Source organism: Trachurus trachurus, assembly GCF_905171665.1.
Source record: "Trachurus trachurus genome assembly, chromosome: 9".
NCBI lineage: Eukaryota > Metazoa > Chordata > Actinopteri > Carangiformes > Carangidae > Trachurus > Trachurus trachurus.
In genome coordinates this window covers 1,519,828-1,537,858 of record NC_139895.1, presented here as the reverse complement: position 1 = coordinate 1,537,858, position 18,031 = coordinate 1,519,828, and the positions used below count along the sequence as shown (strand labels likewise).

General features: G+C 39.5%; 1 protein-coding gene across 1 annotated transcript in view; it reads right to left on the bottom strand.

The window, feature by feature from the left end:
• Positions 1-2,354: 2,354 nt before the first annotated feature.
• Positions 2,355-18,031, bottom strand: part of LOC310991353 (xaa-Pro dipeptidase-like) — a 31,842-nt gene continuing 16,165 nt past the window's right edge. Inside the window, exons 10-15 of the mRNA XM_083979035.1 lie at positions 17,697-17,765; positions 15,903-15,980; positions 15,579-15,727; positions 8,062-8,246; positions 6,347-6,538; positions 2,355-2,934 (exon numbers count right to left, since the gene is read on the bottom strand). Coding sequence (XP_083835161.1) covers positions 2,791-2,934; positions 6,347-6,538; positions 8,062-8,246; positions 15,579-15,727; positions 15,903-15,980; positions 17,697-17,765 — 817 coding nt within the window. The 3' untranslated portion in view covers positions 2,355-2,790. The remainder of the gene's footprint in view (positions 2,935-6,346; positions 6,539-8,061; positions 8,247-15,578; positions 15,728-15,902; positions 15,981-17,696; positions 17,766-18,031) is intronic.

Here is an 18,031-nt window from a genome sequence, read left to right as displayed (position 1 = left end):
TTGTGATACAGTTTATAGTTAAATGGAATAAATTCAGATGTTACAAGAGAAAAGGCACACGCATACATTTACAGCAAGATGTTTAGATTAGGTGTCTAGCTGTAGTGTGGAATGTACCCTGAGAAATGTGTTTCTTGTCATCTACCCATCTCTGTGGGTCATAGTTTTTGGGGATACTTGACACTGTATCTATGTTTAAGTTAGCTTGGTCAAGAGGTTAAATGTCAGAAGGTATAGGTTAGATTCTGTTTTTAGATCCTGTCTTAGTCTGACCATCCTGGTCAGTTATATCCTTATATTGGGAATAGGTGGAGAATTAGAAAACGTATATAAGGTTAGAGCTTTAGGCCAAGAGAGAGAGATCTCAGATTGGAACAGAGATGCTCCACGATTCGGCATTTTTGTACACTGTTCTTCTTCTTGTAATAAACTCTTTTTGAATGCAAGAAAAGACGTGTCGGGGGTGATCCCTTCTCTTCATCAACACATCAATATACCACACATGCACTCGTTCATTTTATCATCATCACATCCTGTTGTGTGTTTAACTCAATAAAAAAACAAAAAAAATCAGCTGATGCAGTAAAATGTAACATGAGAGCATTAAAAGCCAGTGAGAGCGAAAAAAAAAATAAAAACCTCAGGAATGTTGAACTTTATTGAACAGGAATGAGTGGTGTTGGTCAGGAGGAGGTGGCGATGCAGATCTTTGAGGAGGAGGAGGAAACCTTCCCCCCCCCTTAAAGCTGCCAAACCAAATTGGGACAAAAAATTTAGATAATTTTGATTGGGCTTTTTTCACTTGAATTGTTTTCCTTTTAATTATCCTTAATTCTCTGTTCAGCAGTAACAATTACAGGTTCATTTTCTCATACTCAGTTTTGCTTTACAATCTTTTTTCTTTTTTTCCCCACTTACATGTAGTAGCATGGGATTGAACATGGGATTGTGAAGACATTATAGTAAGACAGGAGATAAGACATACAGTGTAAACCAGGTGTAAACCCACCAGGTTGGGTCAGATGAACAGTGCAGCATTCTGTGTTAAATGGTACAACCCAGTAGGCTACTATGGTAAAACCACCCCAGTATGTGCTCTGCCCCATATTCACCCAATGATGGGGATAAGGCGGGGTTTTCAACCCGGCAAGTGTGAAGTCTGTACCTACTGTACATAATAACATCTGTGTGTACAGGTGTATGACCAAGGAAGAGGAGAAACCTCAACAGAAGCTGTGAGGCTCTACTGTGTTTGGTTTATTTTTTCCTCTTTGTTCTAATAAATGTTGTTGTTTCCCAGCACAGACTCGAGCAAAATCCATAGTTTTATTCTTTCTTTTAAACTGACAAAAAAGTTAGAAGATGTTTTCTTCTTTTACCTTGACATATTTTGACTGTCAACCTGCGATCTTCCTCAGCAGCGTCGGCTGACGGCTGCAGGTTGTAACGGTAAAAGAACATCTGCTAACTTCTTATTCTGTCATCTGAAACAGTCAAACTAGTGATACAGAGAAATCAAGCTATCAGACTAAATCCTTTTAAAGGTTTGCAGTCCCATCATCTGGCAGCAGCACAGCAGAGAAACATTTTTGATTAAACAATTATTATTATTAGCAAATGTTCATCTGTCAATAGAGAAGAGTCTGCTCTAGTTGCCTGGTTCAGAAACACTTTGGATACACTGATTTGTATGAGTTTTATAAAATTATTGTTTTTTTATACAAAAAAAATGACAAACACAGTTGCAAATGAAATGTTTCATTTAATTTCACAAGGTCTTTGTGAATGTTTACAAAGAGACACATAGAAGAATAAGAATTATATATATTTTTTAAAAGATTAGATTGAATCTCTTTTCTGTGATGGCACAGAAATGTGGACTAAGGCAGCAGTCAGTCACCCCTACAGTGACTGTTACTAACACTCCACATCAGGGCCGTTGCTAGGAATTCTGGGCCCCCTTAAAGAATACTAAAGTGGGCCCCTCCCCCTAACTTTTCCTTTTTTTTTTCTTAGACTACCTAGCTATGTATTATCGTTTTTTATTTAGCCTTCTTTGTTTTGATGCTAATGCAGCATTACACTGCAAAAACTCAAGTATCTTAGCAAGAATATTTCTCTTATTTCTAGTCAAAACTAATCTCATTCTACTTAAAATAAGACACATCATATTAAAAGCAGCTTGTTTTTAGACACTTTTTACTTCTTTCAAGCAGATTTTCACTTGGAATAAGTAGAAAAAAATCTGATAGAGGAGCAAGTTTTTCTTTCTTATTACAAGCACAAAAAACTTACTTGCACTGGCAGATTTTTCTACTTATTTCAAGTGAAAATTTGTTTGAAACAAGTGAAAATGATGTAAAAACAAGTTAATTTTTAGGTGATGAGTCTTATTTTAAGTGGAAAGAGATTAGTTTTGACTAGAAATGAGACATTTGGACAAGAAATAAGACAAATATTCTTGGAAAGATGTTGAGTTTCTACAGTGTACTATGAGTATTAGTCAGGGTCTTACGCAGAATAAATCAGTCATACAAAGATTAGACTACTGGGGTTTTTTATGGGCCCCACTGGGCGCTGGGCCCCTAGAGTTATCATCACCTTTCTCCCCTATACAACGGCCCTGCTTCACATCAGGATTTTCAAACCATTAGAAAAGCTTAAAGAAAATACTGTATGGAAGTCTTGTTTTGCTCAGTCATGCATTCATTCTATTCATCATGAATCTGTTGTGTAAGTGAGATGTGGTGGAGAGGTAGAGGCCACTGCAGCAGCGTACAGCTCGGATTCTCAGACTTTCTCATTGGTGACGACGGGGCTGAAGGTTTTTCCAGAGTCGGCCATGAAAGCCTCGATCTCCTCCACGGTGCGAGGGACACAGGTCAGCACCTCGATGCCGTTCGCTGTCACTGCTATGTTTTCCTCGATCCGGACCTGCACACATCAGTCAAACAGTGGTCAGTTAAACATGTTGGAATTACAGAGAGAGATGGTACAAAGCAAACTCATTCTGAAACACACATCAAAACTTCTTTTGCTCAACATGGTGGATCAAATGTCATGAATTTGTCGTCTTATCCTGTTAGATATCTGTGTTCAATTGTGTGAATTTGGGAATTGGTGCCAAAAACATGTTTTTCACAAGTCAGTAATAGGGATGTCACCATTATACATTTTCTTGGTACGATTTTTGTCAAAGAAATAATCACGGTGCTACGATTACCACGATTATTATACATTAATTAACTTCACAACACTATGAATGTGTAAAATCAAATTCAGTCAAAATATAACTACATTACTCACTGTTTACACAAAATATTTCAAGTATCTATTAATATATGACCAATTATTAACCCCCCAGGGGAAGTGTTTGAAATATTCAGGTCATAAATTGTCGTTTCTACCAAATGTTTGTGTTTTTTTTAACAGTTTTTTGTTTTGTTTTGTTTTTTTTAAATTAAAAATGACATCTAACATTTAATTTCCTACCAATTCAATGTTACGTTAGTTAAATGGACCAGTATCTGAGCATTCACCTTTATTTTGGTGCAACATCAGCCGATACGGTTCCAACATCACATTTTTTGTGAAAGTGACGGTATTTAAGAATCTTTACGATTAAATAATTGTGGCGTTTAATACCACGATTAATTGTGAAAACAAGTAATGGTGACATCCCCAGTCAGGAGGTCGCCCTTCTTTTTTATTTGCAATGTAGCACTCTAGTTTATTTATGCACTGTTGGTTTTATTCCATTGGTTTAGTTTTTCTCTGTTGAACCACAGCGCACTTTAACTTAAAGAGCTGCTGATCTGACCAGTTCTACAGACTGTTGTTACTGAAGCAGCCGTCACTGTTTTGAATGCGTGTTAAAGGTGAGAACATTTACAAAGCCTGTTTAAACTGGAGGAAGAGGATAAAACAGACTGAAGCTTGATTTTAAACAGGCATCTGCAAGGCAAAGCTTAAAACAAATGTGTATTTCTGTTGCAGGTGTAAAAGTAGCTATGGCATTCACAAAGCAAGGAACTGAAAAGTTGTACAAGAATGTCTCAGTTTAAGAAAATGTTTAAAAAAGAAAAGATAAGTATCTACAAAAAAGAAGAAGGAGAAAGAGAAAAAAAGAAAAAGATAGATAGACGAGTGGTGTCTACCGTTATTTATTTTTTATTTTTTTGTCATTACTATGTTTCATTATCTTTAATATTTTGAAACAGAGAATAATATTGGTGTTGATAGTAAGCCAATGTAATTTGTAACAACAGAGAGGGGCAGGAACTATACGTTTTTTCTTCATCCTGCTCCTTTTCACTCATGGTGAAAATGTGAACACAATGTATATGTGCAATTATAGCTGCTGCGCAGCAATGGGTCGGGTCCGGGCTAATTTAGGCAAATTTAGGCAAATTCTGAGCAACAAAAAGGAGAATAGGAAGACATGACAGTTGACCTTAAGGATTGAACCCACAACCCATGGAACCAAAGACCATTGTTTATCGCACTGAGCTAATTGACAAGTGGCAGTTCAACAGTGGCTTCACAAATTGAGTAAGCCATTCACTGTCGTGTAGGCAGATTTGAAACCACAGTAAAAAGAAAAATCTGTTTTTGAGGTAAAATTCTGATATGTATTTGTCAAACATCTACTATGAGTCTAAGATGTTAGGAGCCTTCGCACATGGTCCAGTCCAAGATATTTGTTTTTTTTTAATTTAGAGGCTTGCTGTGATGCCACCATCAGTACAACTGTCTTGTATTTCATGTTGAGGACATCTGACATTTTGATCTGTCATCATCATCATCACCCTTGCTGGGTCTCGAACTCACAATCTCTGACACAAAGAACCAGCTCTTAACTCGCTGAGCTAATTAGCTGGTAGTGAGACCTGCTGTGTAGCTTCATTTATCCACTCAGGTGAGTCAGTGCCCGGGCAGCTGTTGTGATGAAATGGTCAAAATGTCAGAAATTCAGTCATCTAAACAAAAATCTGATAATACATAAATTGCATCTTGCCAGCATGGAAATGTTGGTGATTTGTTTTTAATGATAAGTGTTTTGCTTCATAAGAGAAAATATGATGTTTATAAATTCCACTCTCACATTGACTGCAGTTGTTCCCATGAGAGGAGAATTCAAAATGTTCTAGAAAATTCAGTTTTTGAATTAAAATTCTGAGATTTGCCAAACTTCATCAACCGTGACTCCAGAATATTGTCATTTTTTTTCAGGAAGATTGAAAATGTATTTATCAAGAATTTGATGGTATATGTTTACAGTACTGTTTACAGTCAAACGTTTTCATGCACTGGAGGCTCAATTTTTGCTTAATCAAAAATCAGAGAAACAAGTTTTGTGGAGGACGGTCTGAAGATGCTCTGTAGCAAGTTTGGTGTCAATTGAGCAAAAATTGTGGGAGGAGATACATTTTAAAAGTTTTACAGTTATTGAAAAAAACAGAGTGATGGACTTCATAATTTGTAATAAGTTTAAGTGGACAAAAGTTTCAGCAGTATTGAGGCTACATTGTGGTGAAGTTTCAACACTGTAGCATCTACCGTTGGTTTGGTAGGAATTTTTAAAGTTTTTAAATTTAAACGCTTATTGTGCCCCCCCTAGGAGGGGGGGGCACAATCACAATCACAATTCATCAAAATGAAATGAAAGTATTTTGTATGGATGTCTTGTATGTATTGTCTTGTATGCACACTGCAAAAACTCAAAATCTTTCCAAGAATATTTGTCTTATTTCTTGTCAAAATGTCTCATTTCTAGTCAAAACTAAACTCTTTCCACTTAAAATAAGACTCATCACCTAAAAATCAACTTGTTTTTAGATCATTTTCACTTGTTTCAAACAAATTTTCACTTGAAATAAGTAGAAAAATCTGCCAGTGAAAGCAAGTTTTTTGTGCTTGTAATAAGAAAGAAAAACTTGCTCCACTATCAGATTTTTCTACTTATTTCAAGTGAAAATATGTTTGAAAAAAGTAAAAAATGTCTTAAAAACAAGCTGCTTTTTAATGTGATGAGTCTTATTTTAGGTACAATGAGATTTGTTTTGACTAGAAATGACATTTTGACTAGAAATAAGACAAATATACTTGGTAAGATATTTGAGTTTTTGCAGTGTATGTGAGAACCATGAATGAAATAAATCAAAATGAAATGAAATGAAATGAAAGTATTTTGTATGAATGTCTCGTATGTATCGTCTTGTGTATGCAGTCGCTCCGAGCCCAAAACTAATTTCCCTTCGGGACAATAAAGTACAATCCAAATCCAAAACCACCAATCAGGAGCAGATGAAGCAGCAGCAGCAGATTGACTGACTGACTGACTGACCCCTCCAGACCCACGGAAGCGGGCCAGCACTGTGGTGTTGATGAAGCAGCTCTGGGTGCAGTCGGCCAGCGCCTGGTCCAGCAGGTGGTTGATGAAGTAGATGCCCGGCTCCACGGTGAGGACCATCCTCTCCTGCACCAGGCGGCCCATACACAGATTCCTCAGCCCAGGCTCATCGCTGCGCTCTGTCCCCTGAGGAGCAGCACACTTTGTTCAAGTCAACGTAACATAACATTTCATTTCATTTCATTTCAAACATTTTGGGCCCAAACTCCCAGCACTTTGGAAATAACATGTGACTGAATGGATGCTGGTGTGTTGTGCCCTGCAGTCTGTTTGATGGGTGGAGAGTAGCCTACTACTGCTACTCCACTGGGGCTAATTTCGTCAAAACAACTCCAAATGACACCAAAGTTGTCTGGGTGAGTAGAATGATCGTATTTTATGCTAGAAATAAGGTCCAGGTTGTAAAAAACGGAAATTATCCTTTAAGACTGAAGCTTAAACCTGTTGAATCAAAGATCCTAATAGTTTATTTTCCAGTATATTTGTCATTGGATCATTATCTCTTTACATGCTCATACACTCACTCAGTTAAATACACTTATTTTTAATCATACGTCTCTCCACCGTGTTGAGTTGAGTGAACCAACTGTTATCACCTGATCTCAGAGTAGATCAACTCTGAGTTTGTTGAACCTGCTTTGTCAAACGGACCCTGTAGCAACCAACAACGTAATAACAGCCAGTAACGTAATCATTTTGGTCATTTTAAATGTAATAAAGCCAATAATGTAATAACATTTTTGAGTTATTACATTATTGGCAGGTTATTACGTTATTGGCCTAGTATTAAAAAAAACCTTTGAAAATGTAGTAATTGGTGCCGATAATGTAATAATACATAAATATGACTGCAGTTCTTGGAAATAAAAGGCTTTTTTGCAGTTTTGTGCAGTTTGCTAATCAAAAATAGGTAAGTGGATGACATAGTCGTCATATTTATTCATCCAAGATACAGTATGTACCATCTTTCACCTCTCTCTCTCTCTCACTCACTTCTACCATGCTTAATGATATGTTTGCAAACGGAAGAAGTAAGCATTGTAGGCTATCAACAACCTCCAAAACATAACCAAACTTGTGTATTGAATGGTGTCTGCAGCCAGTTTATGTTTCAGTCATGTGTAATTTCCTGCCTCAGACAAATCATTGGAAATAGGCAATGTGAAATGTGATAATCCCAGCATGGCTCGGAGGAGCAATGGTGTTGATTTGATTTTACCATTGATTTTTTTTTTTATTAACATTTAGCCATCAGTTTTCCAACTTGATGAAACTTGAGCGTGTGAGTGAGTGAGTGAGTGAGGAAAGATAGTAGTACATATCTTGGATGAATAAATATGACGACTATGTCATCCACACCTATTTTTAATTAGCAAACTGCACAAAAACTGTAAAACAAAACCTTTTATTTCCAATAACTGCAGTCATATTTATGTATTATTACATTATCGACACCAGTTATTACCAGCCAATAATGTAGTAATTTATTACGTTATTGGCTCAAAAGTTTTATTACATTATTGGCTTTATTACATTTAAAATGGCCAAAGTTATTACGTTATTGTCTGTTATTACGTTGTTGGTTGCTACGGAGCCCAGCTCTCTCCTGAGCTGAGGACTCTGAGGTTTGAGGTTGTGTGTGGTCTCACCTCAGGGTAGCCTCCCACGTCGTGCACGTCGATGCCCAGCAGGTGTCCCAGGCCGTGGGGCATGAAGACGGAGCCCATGTGGACCTTCATCATGTCCTCCACGCTGCCGCTCAGGACGCCCATCTTCACCAGCTCCTCCAGGTGAACCCGGTCAGCCAGGCGGTGCAGCTCGCTCCACTTCACACCTGCAACCAAAACACTTTTACACGTTTAGGAAGAGCAGAAACATCTTTGCAAGTATTTTTTTTCTATTATTATTATTATTTCTTGTTCTTTATTTATTTATTCATTTATCTATTTTTTTCTTTCTTTCCCTGCAAGTATTTTAGTATTTTAGTATTTATTAATTTGCACCATAAAAAAACGACAATTACAAAAAACTGAAATGAAACAAGAACACTAAGTGCGGGAGAGGTTAAGAACCCTACATGGGCTTATAAGAAGCTCCTCCCCAAGAAATATACACATTCAGAAGATAAATCAACAACAACAATAGGAGAAAGCAACAAAAAAGGAAGCAATACAAGTGCCATTTTATAGCAGCAACACTCAAAGAAGTCAGAAATAAAAACATGGGTGTGTATATACGGAGCCCGTGATATATCATGGAATAAAAAAAATATAATTTAGCAAGTCGTTCCCACGAAATAGTAAGTCGTTCCCACGAAATAGCAAGTCGTTCCCACGAAATAGTAAGTCGTTCCCACGAAATACCTAATTCGTGGGAACGAATTACTATTTCGTTCCCACGAAATAGATATAACCTGAGCACGAAATACTAATCCTACTCCTGGACACATATGCGCCGATTCCGTGGGCGCTCCGGTGCACGAGCAGCCACCCACTGACCAGGTTGAGCACCCACTGAGGGGGCACGCCACCAGATGTGCATTTCTCCGTGCCGCCTCGGCCCCTCAGCTGTGTGTCTGTGGGTAGCTCGTGTGTGCGTAGCCTGTGTCAATGTGTGTATTAACACTAGAACCGCCAACATTCTAATCCCCCTTAATTACAGTTGTTCTACCTGGATACGTAGTTTAGGCTCCACACCCACAGAAACCTGTTATTACCGGACTGGACAGCAGCCGAGAGAATTAGGCTATTATACGTTATAATTCAATAATCATTATGAACGAGAGTGAGTGCTATATATAATATGGCGCTTTATATAACACAGACTAATCATGATCTAGTCTGTCCTGAGCCCACAAAATAAAGTTTGTGAAGTGTCTGTGTAACGGAGCTCCACGCACCTCCTTTACACAGACAGTCCGCGCACCTCCGTTACATCTGCACGGAGCACACGTCAGCTGACAGCAATATCCTCATCATTATAATACCTGAGCCACCAACCGATCCCCCCTCCCTCACGTCCCGATGAGTCTCCTGGACATATCCTGTATTCTCTGATTTTCCTTTTCCTTTTCAGTTCCTGTTTCAGTTATTGCCCGTATACACCCGGTCTCTCTCTCTCTCTCTCTCTCTCTCTCTCTCTCGTAAGCTTCAGAAACCATTAAACACATATATTTAGGAAAAGTCACGGACTGGAAGACCTGTAGGTTTAATGTAAACAGAGTAATTTACATAAGAAAAACACAAACGGTCTGTGAGACCGTCTTGGCGGGTCTAGTGTTAATCCCTCTGTTCAGCATCTCTGTTAAGACGAATAAACACAAATCTCCGCAGAGCGCGAGCCTGGCACAGAGGTGCGCGCTCTGGCGCATCTGGCACAGTCGGTGAACGGGACCGAAAGGAAACTGGCTCCGCTCCGCGGGGTATCCGCGGGTCATTCCGACATACCGCCACTCCGACATTGACGTCTAATTGTCGTAATGGCGGCACTTCCATTAATTGAAAACGTCCCACCACTCCGACAATTTTTGTTTCCATTGTCGGAATGGCGGTACTTTCCTTTTTTGGAAACGTCCCGCCATTCCGACATAAGGTCATTAAATGTGTAGGTTAATAATGATCACCGCCTCCCTGCCTGCCCATCTCTCTCCTCTAACAGCACTTTGACTCTGGTCAACGCCCTTGTCACATCCCATCTCGATTATAAAATGCATTATTATTATTATTATTATTATTATTATTATTATTATTATTATTATTATTATTATTGGCGCTGTGCTACTTAGTTTGCAGCTGTGGTCGAGAGAGCTAGAGAGTTAATGGAGAGAGGGACCGCTACGCCGGTGAATCAGATCAGTGATGTTGTTTTTTTATTGTATCACAGTGGTTACAGTAGCCTACGTTCAACAGGATCAGTGGTTCTCATGGGGGTCCTGGACCCCTGCATATTTTTGATCTCTCCTGCCGGGTTTGGCTCCAAGTTTAATTATCAATTTGATCTGCAGACGCACAGAGGCATGCGTAAAACACATATTTTGACTACTTTGTGCTGTTGCTATTTTTTTTAAAGTTACTTTTCGTTTCCTTTGTATTTTTGTGCGTATTATGGAGCCGACCTGTAAATTCCCAAAAGTTGCAACAACTTGTAGTGATCCACTGGGTTTTGCCTGGCCAGCTGGGGTAGTTGATTTGCAGGTTTGCTCCCCAGGTTTTGTTCATTGTGTATTAGGCCAGGGAAATGATCAATTATCCTTGTGGTTTGCGCACTTGGACGTGCGGACCTTTAATGAATGAATGAATGTTTCTTTTTTGCTGTAAGTTGTGTGCGTAATGCGTAAAAGTGCATTAGTGGGACCGAGGGTTTAAATGGAGAAGTGACGTGGTGAGAGGGGAGGAGAGGCGGCATAGTGGATTATTTTTCCCGGTGGATTACCCTGTGGATCATAAAGGCCCGTTTGGACACCTCACAGCCCGTTTTCAGCCAAGCGGGACGAGGGAGACCTCGGCGGAGCCGCGGCGTCTCTCCCGTGTGGACAGTAGGACAAACAAACTCTCTCTCACCCTCACCACGCACCAACACACACACACATACGCACGCCACGCACGCACGCACACACACACACACACACACACACACACACACACACACACACACACACACACACACACACACACACACACACACACACACACACACACTGACTGTGAGCTCGCGCACCCCCGCACACACACATACACGCCGGCACGGACAGTGACAGTGCGCTCGCGCTCGCGCACCCACACACACACTCATTCCCACTCGGACTTAATGGACAGTGGGGGGGGGAGGGCTTTCGGGTTCTGTTGATCTGTGTGTAATAGTTTATTATGCCGCCTGTGATGGGCGCGTTTTGAGTTCAGTGAAATACAGAGACTCAGAGTAGCGACTTTGATTATTGCTTCCCTGGACGCACCAGTAGCCGAGCCTATAGATCCGCCTGCAGCAGGACTGCGTTGTGCCAGTTCCCCTTATATCCTTATTGTAAGGGAAATTGTTACAAACTGACATCGGAGTGTGTGATTGTAAATGGCGAGACTTTGTGTTTGTCCTGTAGACTATAGACTATTGAGAGCCAGGTCGCTGCAATAAGGGGATCACCGCGTGGCCTGTAATGCGAAGGAAGCCTATTCTTGGTAGGCGGACCTAAGTTGCCCTTTGATCAAGTATTGCCCATTTGGTGAGTGTAAGAACATCATTGCCAATGTAATGAATGAACACCAGGTAGTGACTATATAACCAGCTGTGTCACCCTATGTTCGGCTTACCTCTGATGAAGACGCACACCGCATCGAAACTTTAGGTGTTGTGCACCTTTATTAAACCTCTGCATTAGCTATATGGAGTGCTCCAGTGGTTTCTTTTGAGTTTAGTCCTCTGTGAAATGACCCAATTGTACCTTTCTGTCATTTTAAATCGTGTTTTATATTGTTCACTGATCGCAATAACGCGAGTGTGTGTTTTATTGGAAGCGAGGCTGAATAGTCTACAGTGGGTTTTTTTAGGTGCTGCACTACAAGCAAATCTCATATTGTCTCTGTACAAAGATAACAAAGACCTTTTTAAATGTGAAAACAGCGGAGACCTATTCAAGATTTGCGTTTGGGTAACACTGACATATAAGGCGAAACATTAGAATTAATTTATTAATGGCCACATTAAGTGAAACTATTAACTTTACCAATTATCCATCTGATTGTCTGTCCTGCTGCGAGCGCACAACTTCTTTCAGCGGTGACTGACTGTATATAAAATGAAATATATAGGCTATAGCCTAATATATAATAAGCTCCTGAAGCTCAGCTCCACTGGACTTTCAAAGTAAAGGTGACGCAGCTGTAAATAGGTTAAAATAATGAAACAGCGGCGCTTATATATATTTTATGATTAAACTCTGAACATCACCTGGTCGGGACACTGGAAACAATGTAATTACACATGACGAGACCGCTGTGGCGTTTTAAGGGGGATTAGAATGTTGGCGGTTCTAGTGTTAATACACACATTGACACAGGCTACGCACACACGAGCTACCCACGGACACACAGCTGAGGGGCCGAGGCGGCACGGAGAAATGCACATCTGGTGGCGTGCCTCCTCAGTGGGTGCTCAACCTGGTCAGTGGGTGGCTGCTCGTGCACCGGAGTGCCCACGGAATCGGCGCATATGTGTCCAGGAGTAGGATTAGTATTTCGTGCTCAGGTTATATCTATTTCGTGGGAACGAAATAGTAATTCGTTCCCACGAATTAGGTATTTCGTGGGAACGACTTGCTATTTCGTGGGAACGACTTACTATTTCGTGGGAACGACTTGCTATTTCGTGGGAACGACTTACTATTTCGTGGGAACGACTTATATTTTTTTTATTCCATGATATATCACGGGCTCCGTATGTATAAATATAAAATAATTGTATTTAACTGAGGGAGTGTATGAGCATGTAAAGAGATAATGATCCAATGACAAATATACTGGAAAAGAAACTATTAGGAACTTTGATTTAACAGGTTTAAGCTTTTAGTCTTAATTTAGAAGTATTGAGGGATGAAGATAATTTAACTACATGAAGATGAGAATTCCAAAGTATGGAGCCTCTGGAAGCAAAAGAAAACTGAGTGTGTGTAGTGCAGATGAAGTTTATCAGTGTGTCTTGTGTTGTAAGAATGGAGCTGAGAGTTAAATGTAAAGAATTCATGAAAAGATTTGGGCAGCAGGTGGGAAAGATGAATATATTTATAAATAAATACACATGATTGAAGTATATTAATATCGTAGACTGACATTATGTGAAGATTCTTAAACAGAGGGGCAGATGGAGACAAATAATTAGAGAAGGTGGCTAATCTAACACATTTCTTTTGCGCGTGACAATGCGTTGCCTAGCATCATCACCTGCATTATTTTTTTTTTTTTCTTCTATTATTATTATTTCTTGTTCTTTATTTATTTATTCATTTATCTATTTTGTTCTTTCTTTCTCTGCAGGTGACAATGCGTGGCCTAACATTGTCACCTGCTGAACAATCTGCAACAATATAATTGTAATTGTAGGTTATTATCTATGGTTTTAAATGTCTGAATGTCATTTTATTTGTCTGTGTTACCATGGGACCACGGATGAAACTAGCTCTCTAGCTAAATCTGACATATTTACATCAAATCAGTGGGCCTCATTCACGAACCGTTCTTAAGAACAAATTTGTTCTTAAGTCCTACTTACGAAGTTTTTACGAAGATTGTGGCATTCATGAATGTTTTCTTATCCAGAATTTGTTCTTAACTAAGAACAAAATCTACGAACAGTCAGGAGTATACTTACGCATTTTTAAGTGCTGAGACTTCTGCAAAAATAACCGATTATAGCGTTTTCTTTTGTTCTGCAGTTGTATGATATTATATGATTTGAATAAGAATTATTTTCTCATCTTTTATGATGTTTTTAATAATCATATATTAATAATAATAATTGACAAATCATTGCAGTTTCTTAAAAAAACATTATAGACACTTAATTCATATCAGTTTTTTTTTTTAAGTGTTCACACTACACACAACTGTTTTTTTTTTGTTTTTTTTTCATATGTGATAATATGATGATATTTATGATGGCACACGTGAGAGTGTGGTCTCTCTGATAACAACCGAAGAGCTGCATCCACTGCTGGCTACTAAATATAGCCTAAATATAAATCTAAACATAAAAATATAAACTAAATATAAGCCTTTTGTTTGTTTCTTTGTTTCCTTCCTGCCGCAGTAGCGCCACTTCACTACTTAAGTTCTTTTTACGTTTGGAGTCTGGTGCTCCCTCCCAGATTTTCATTTGAGCATTTCAACTTTCTTTCTCACTTCACCTTCTCTGCTCAGTGCCTGTGGGTGCTGTGTGCACACGGCCCTGCAGTCTCATGCCCTTTTACGGGCATTGATGGGGCTGTTACCTATGCTAATCCTATGTTAATTAGACTCACCTGGCACACGCCCTCAACTTACGAGGAGTTGGCATAAGAACACAGCTGCGAACAATTCTGAGGCTTACGAACGCGTTGATGAATCTGACGTAGGGTTTTCTTAAGGAACTTCTTAAGAACAACTTAAGAAAGAATCTAAGAAGGTTCTTAAGAAGATATTGGTGAATGAGGCCCAATATCTACGAGCAGTCAGGAGTATACTTACGCACTTCTAGGTGCCGAGACTTCTGCAAAACTAACCGATTATAGCGTTTTCTTTTGTTCTGCAGTTGTATGATATTATATGATTTGAATAAGAATTATTTTCTCATCTTTTATGATGTTTTTAATAATCATATATTAATAATAATAATTGACAAATCATTGCAGTTTCTTAAAAAAACATTATAGACACTTAATTCATATCAGTTTTTTTTTTAAGTGTTCACACTACACACAACTGTTTTTTTTTTGTTTTTTTTTCATATGTGATAATATGATGATATTTATGATGGCACACGTGAGAGTGTGGTCTCTCTGATAACAACCGAAGAGCTGCATCCACTGCTGGCTACTAAATATAGCCTAAATAAAAATATAAACTAAATATAAGCCTTTTCTTTGTTTCTTTGTTTCATTCCTGCCGCAGTAGCGCCACTTCACTATTTAAGTTCTTTTTACGTTTGGAGTCTGGTGCTCCCTCCCAGATTTTCATTTGAGCATTTCAACTTTCTTTCTCACTTCACCTTCTCTGCTCAGTGCCTGTGGGTGCTGTGTGCACACGGCCCTGCAGTCTCATGCCCTTTTATGGGCATTGATGGGGCTGTTACCTATGCTAATCCTATGTTAATTAGACTCACCTGGCACACGCCCTCAACTTACGAGGAGTTGGCATAAGAACACAGCTGCCAACAATTCTGAGGCTTACGAACGCGTTGATGAATCTGACGTAGGGTTTTCTTAAGGAACTTCTTAAGAACAACTTAAGAAAGAATCTAAGAAGATTCTTAAGAAGATATTGGTGAATGAGGCCCATTGTTTTTGTATGTTCATGAATACGTGGAGTCCCATCTCAAATAAACCAATAAATGAAATGAAAGTATGGGAAGGAAAGATTAGCCCAAGTATGATGACTTTCCTTCACTTTACTTTAGTATAAGTCATAAGTTGAACCATGTTGACCTGGTTTGAGGGCAGCCATGACAGCTCGGGATGACCTGAGGACAGCTTCATAGACGGCCCTCTGGTCTGGGCTGAACCTGCCATTGGCCGGGAAGGAGCAGGTGATGTCAGAGGAGTAGCAGTAGTACTCTCCACCCATGTCAAACAGACTGCAGGACACAACAACACACCAGCATCCATTCAGTCACATGGATTTACAAAGTTGCTGGGAGTTTGGGCCCAAAATGCAACACAAAAACAAAAAAAGCAACACTCCAGATCACAACTCTAACAGAAGCGTAACAATGCAACAGTTAGTCTGACGATGACACCACAGCTACTCACCACATGTCTCCATCCTCAATGGTCTTGTCATTGGGAGCCCCAGGATGACCGTAGTAGATGATAGAGGAGTTATGGCCCCTAGCAACACAGGACACATGATGCATTGATGAGTTTAAACACGGATAAATAGTAACACTACTAATAATAACAACTGCACTAAATGTGACTAATATAAAGCATTTGTTACAGCTGAAAGAAGTCAACGGTGGTTTTCAGGACAGCATCGATGCTAAATAATGCAAAACAACAACATGCATCCTTGACAATTTCCCTCTGAAGCTGCTCATTATACATTCTACCTTTAGTACAAAAGGCCAGAACATGATTAACAACAACATCTCAGAATGAATTCTTCATCCATGGCTGATGCACAGTGTTAGTGAACGTGATTTGTTTCAGTCGACAAGATGCTGGACAGGGCCGTTGCTAGGAACTCTGGGCCCCCTTAAAGAATACTAAAGTGGGCCCCTCCCCCAAACTTTTCCTTTTTTTTTCTTAGACTACGTATGTATTATCGTTTTTTATTTAGCCTTCTTTGTTTTGATGCTAATGCAGCATTACACTGCAAAAACTCAAGTATCTTACCAAGAATATTTGTCTTATTTCTAGTCAAAACAAATCTCATTCTACTTAAAGCAGAAGTGAGTGATATATTTGTGTTAATATAAGTCTTAAATAGTTATATCTTCCGACAGCAATCACTTACATAGAGTGTTTGGACTGAAACACGGGTCTGTCAGTCACTCTGCTCTGCTCTGAGCCCAGGAGAAAACTTTCCTTGTATCCTACAACCTTTATCCAATGAGGAGAGAGAACGGCATAAAGGGGCAGTCCTCTCTGTGTGTGCAGCCAAGGGATGCGCCTGAATGTGGTGACGTAGGGACGAGGACTGTTATGGTGCGTTCAGGGCAACCCGTAACTCGTGTTTTTCCGACCTGTGAAGTCGTACCAGTTCGATCTGGTACGAGTTCACGGGTCAGAAGTTACGAGTGGCCGTTATAGTGACTTTCACAGGTAAAACAGGTCGGAGAAACACGAGTGGGTTGCCTGAAACGCTACGAGAAGCTGTAATTTACGATTTCAAAAGCCTGCCTGGAACGCAGCATTAGCCAAAACCACCGAATCGCTTACTTCTGCTTTAAAATAAGACTCAACATATTAAAAGCAGCTTGTTTTTAGACACATTTTATTTCTTTCAAGCAGATTTTCACTTGGAATAAGTAGAAAAAATCTGATAGTGAAACAAGTTTTTCTTTCTTATTACAAGCACAAAAAACCTGCTTTCACTGGCAGATTTTTCTACTTATTTCAAGTGAAAATTTGTTTGAAACAAGTAAAAATGATGTAAAAACAAGTTAATTTTTAGGTGATGAGTCTTATTTTAAGTGGAAAGAGATTAGTTTTGACTAGAAATGAGACATTTGGACAAGAAATAAGACAAATATTCTTGGAAAGATGTAGAGTTTTTACAGTGTACTATGAGTATTAGTCAGGGTCTTACGCAGAATAAATCAGTCATACAAAGATTAGACTACTGGGGTTTTTTATGGGCCCCACTGGGCGCTGGGCCCCTAGAGTTATCACCACCTTTCTCCCCTGTACAACGGCCCTGCTGCTGGAGACTCAGCAGGGTCACAGAGCTTCAGAAAACCACATACTGTAGGTTTGAAAGATGTTCTGCTGTATGTTGTTGTTGCTATTAGAGCATTTCAGATGCGTGTACAATTATTACAACATGTAGAAAGCACTTGCAGTAAGAAATGAAGTCAGGAATAAAGCAGCTACAGGACTTACGTTCCACAGATACAGGTGTACGAGGTGTGGCGCATCCCTCCTCTGGTGTAGCAGTAGTGCTGGAACAAGCTGGAAAACAAAAGGCAGAAAAAGGAAAACTTGTTTCTGGTTCTTCCTGTTGGTGTGACTAACAGCTGTACTAAAAACATAGAATATTTCATAGAACTGTCCACAGTCTCCTGAGGTCTCTCTCCAGACACTCTGCTGTTATTTATATTTAGGTAAATGTGATTTTCCCCGGCACAGACAAACAGCAGAAGCAGCAATTATTCCTCGTTAGTACCTACTACTGGCTAGTCTGAGTTGGCCGACACAGTCTTAGTGGCTCTTCCTCT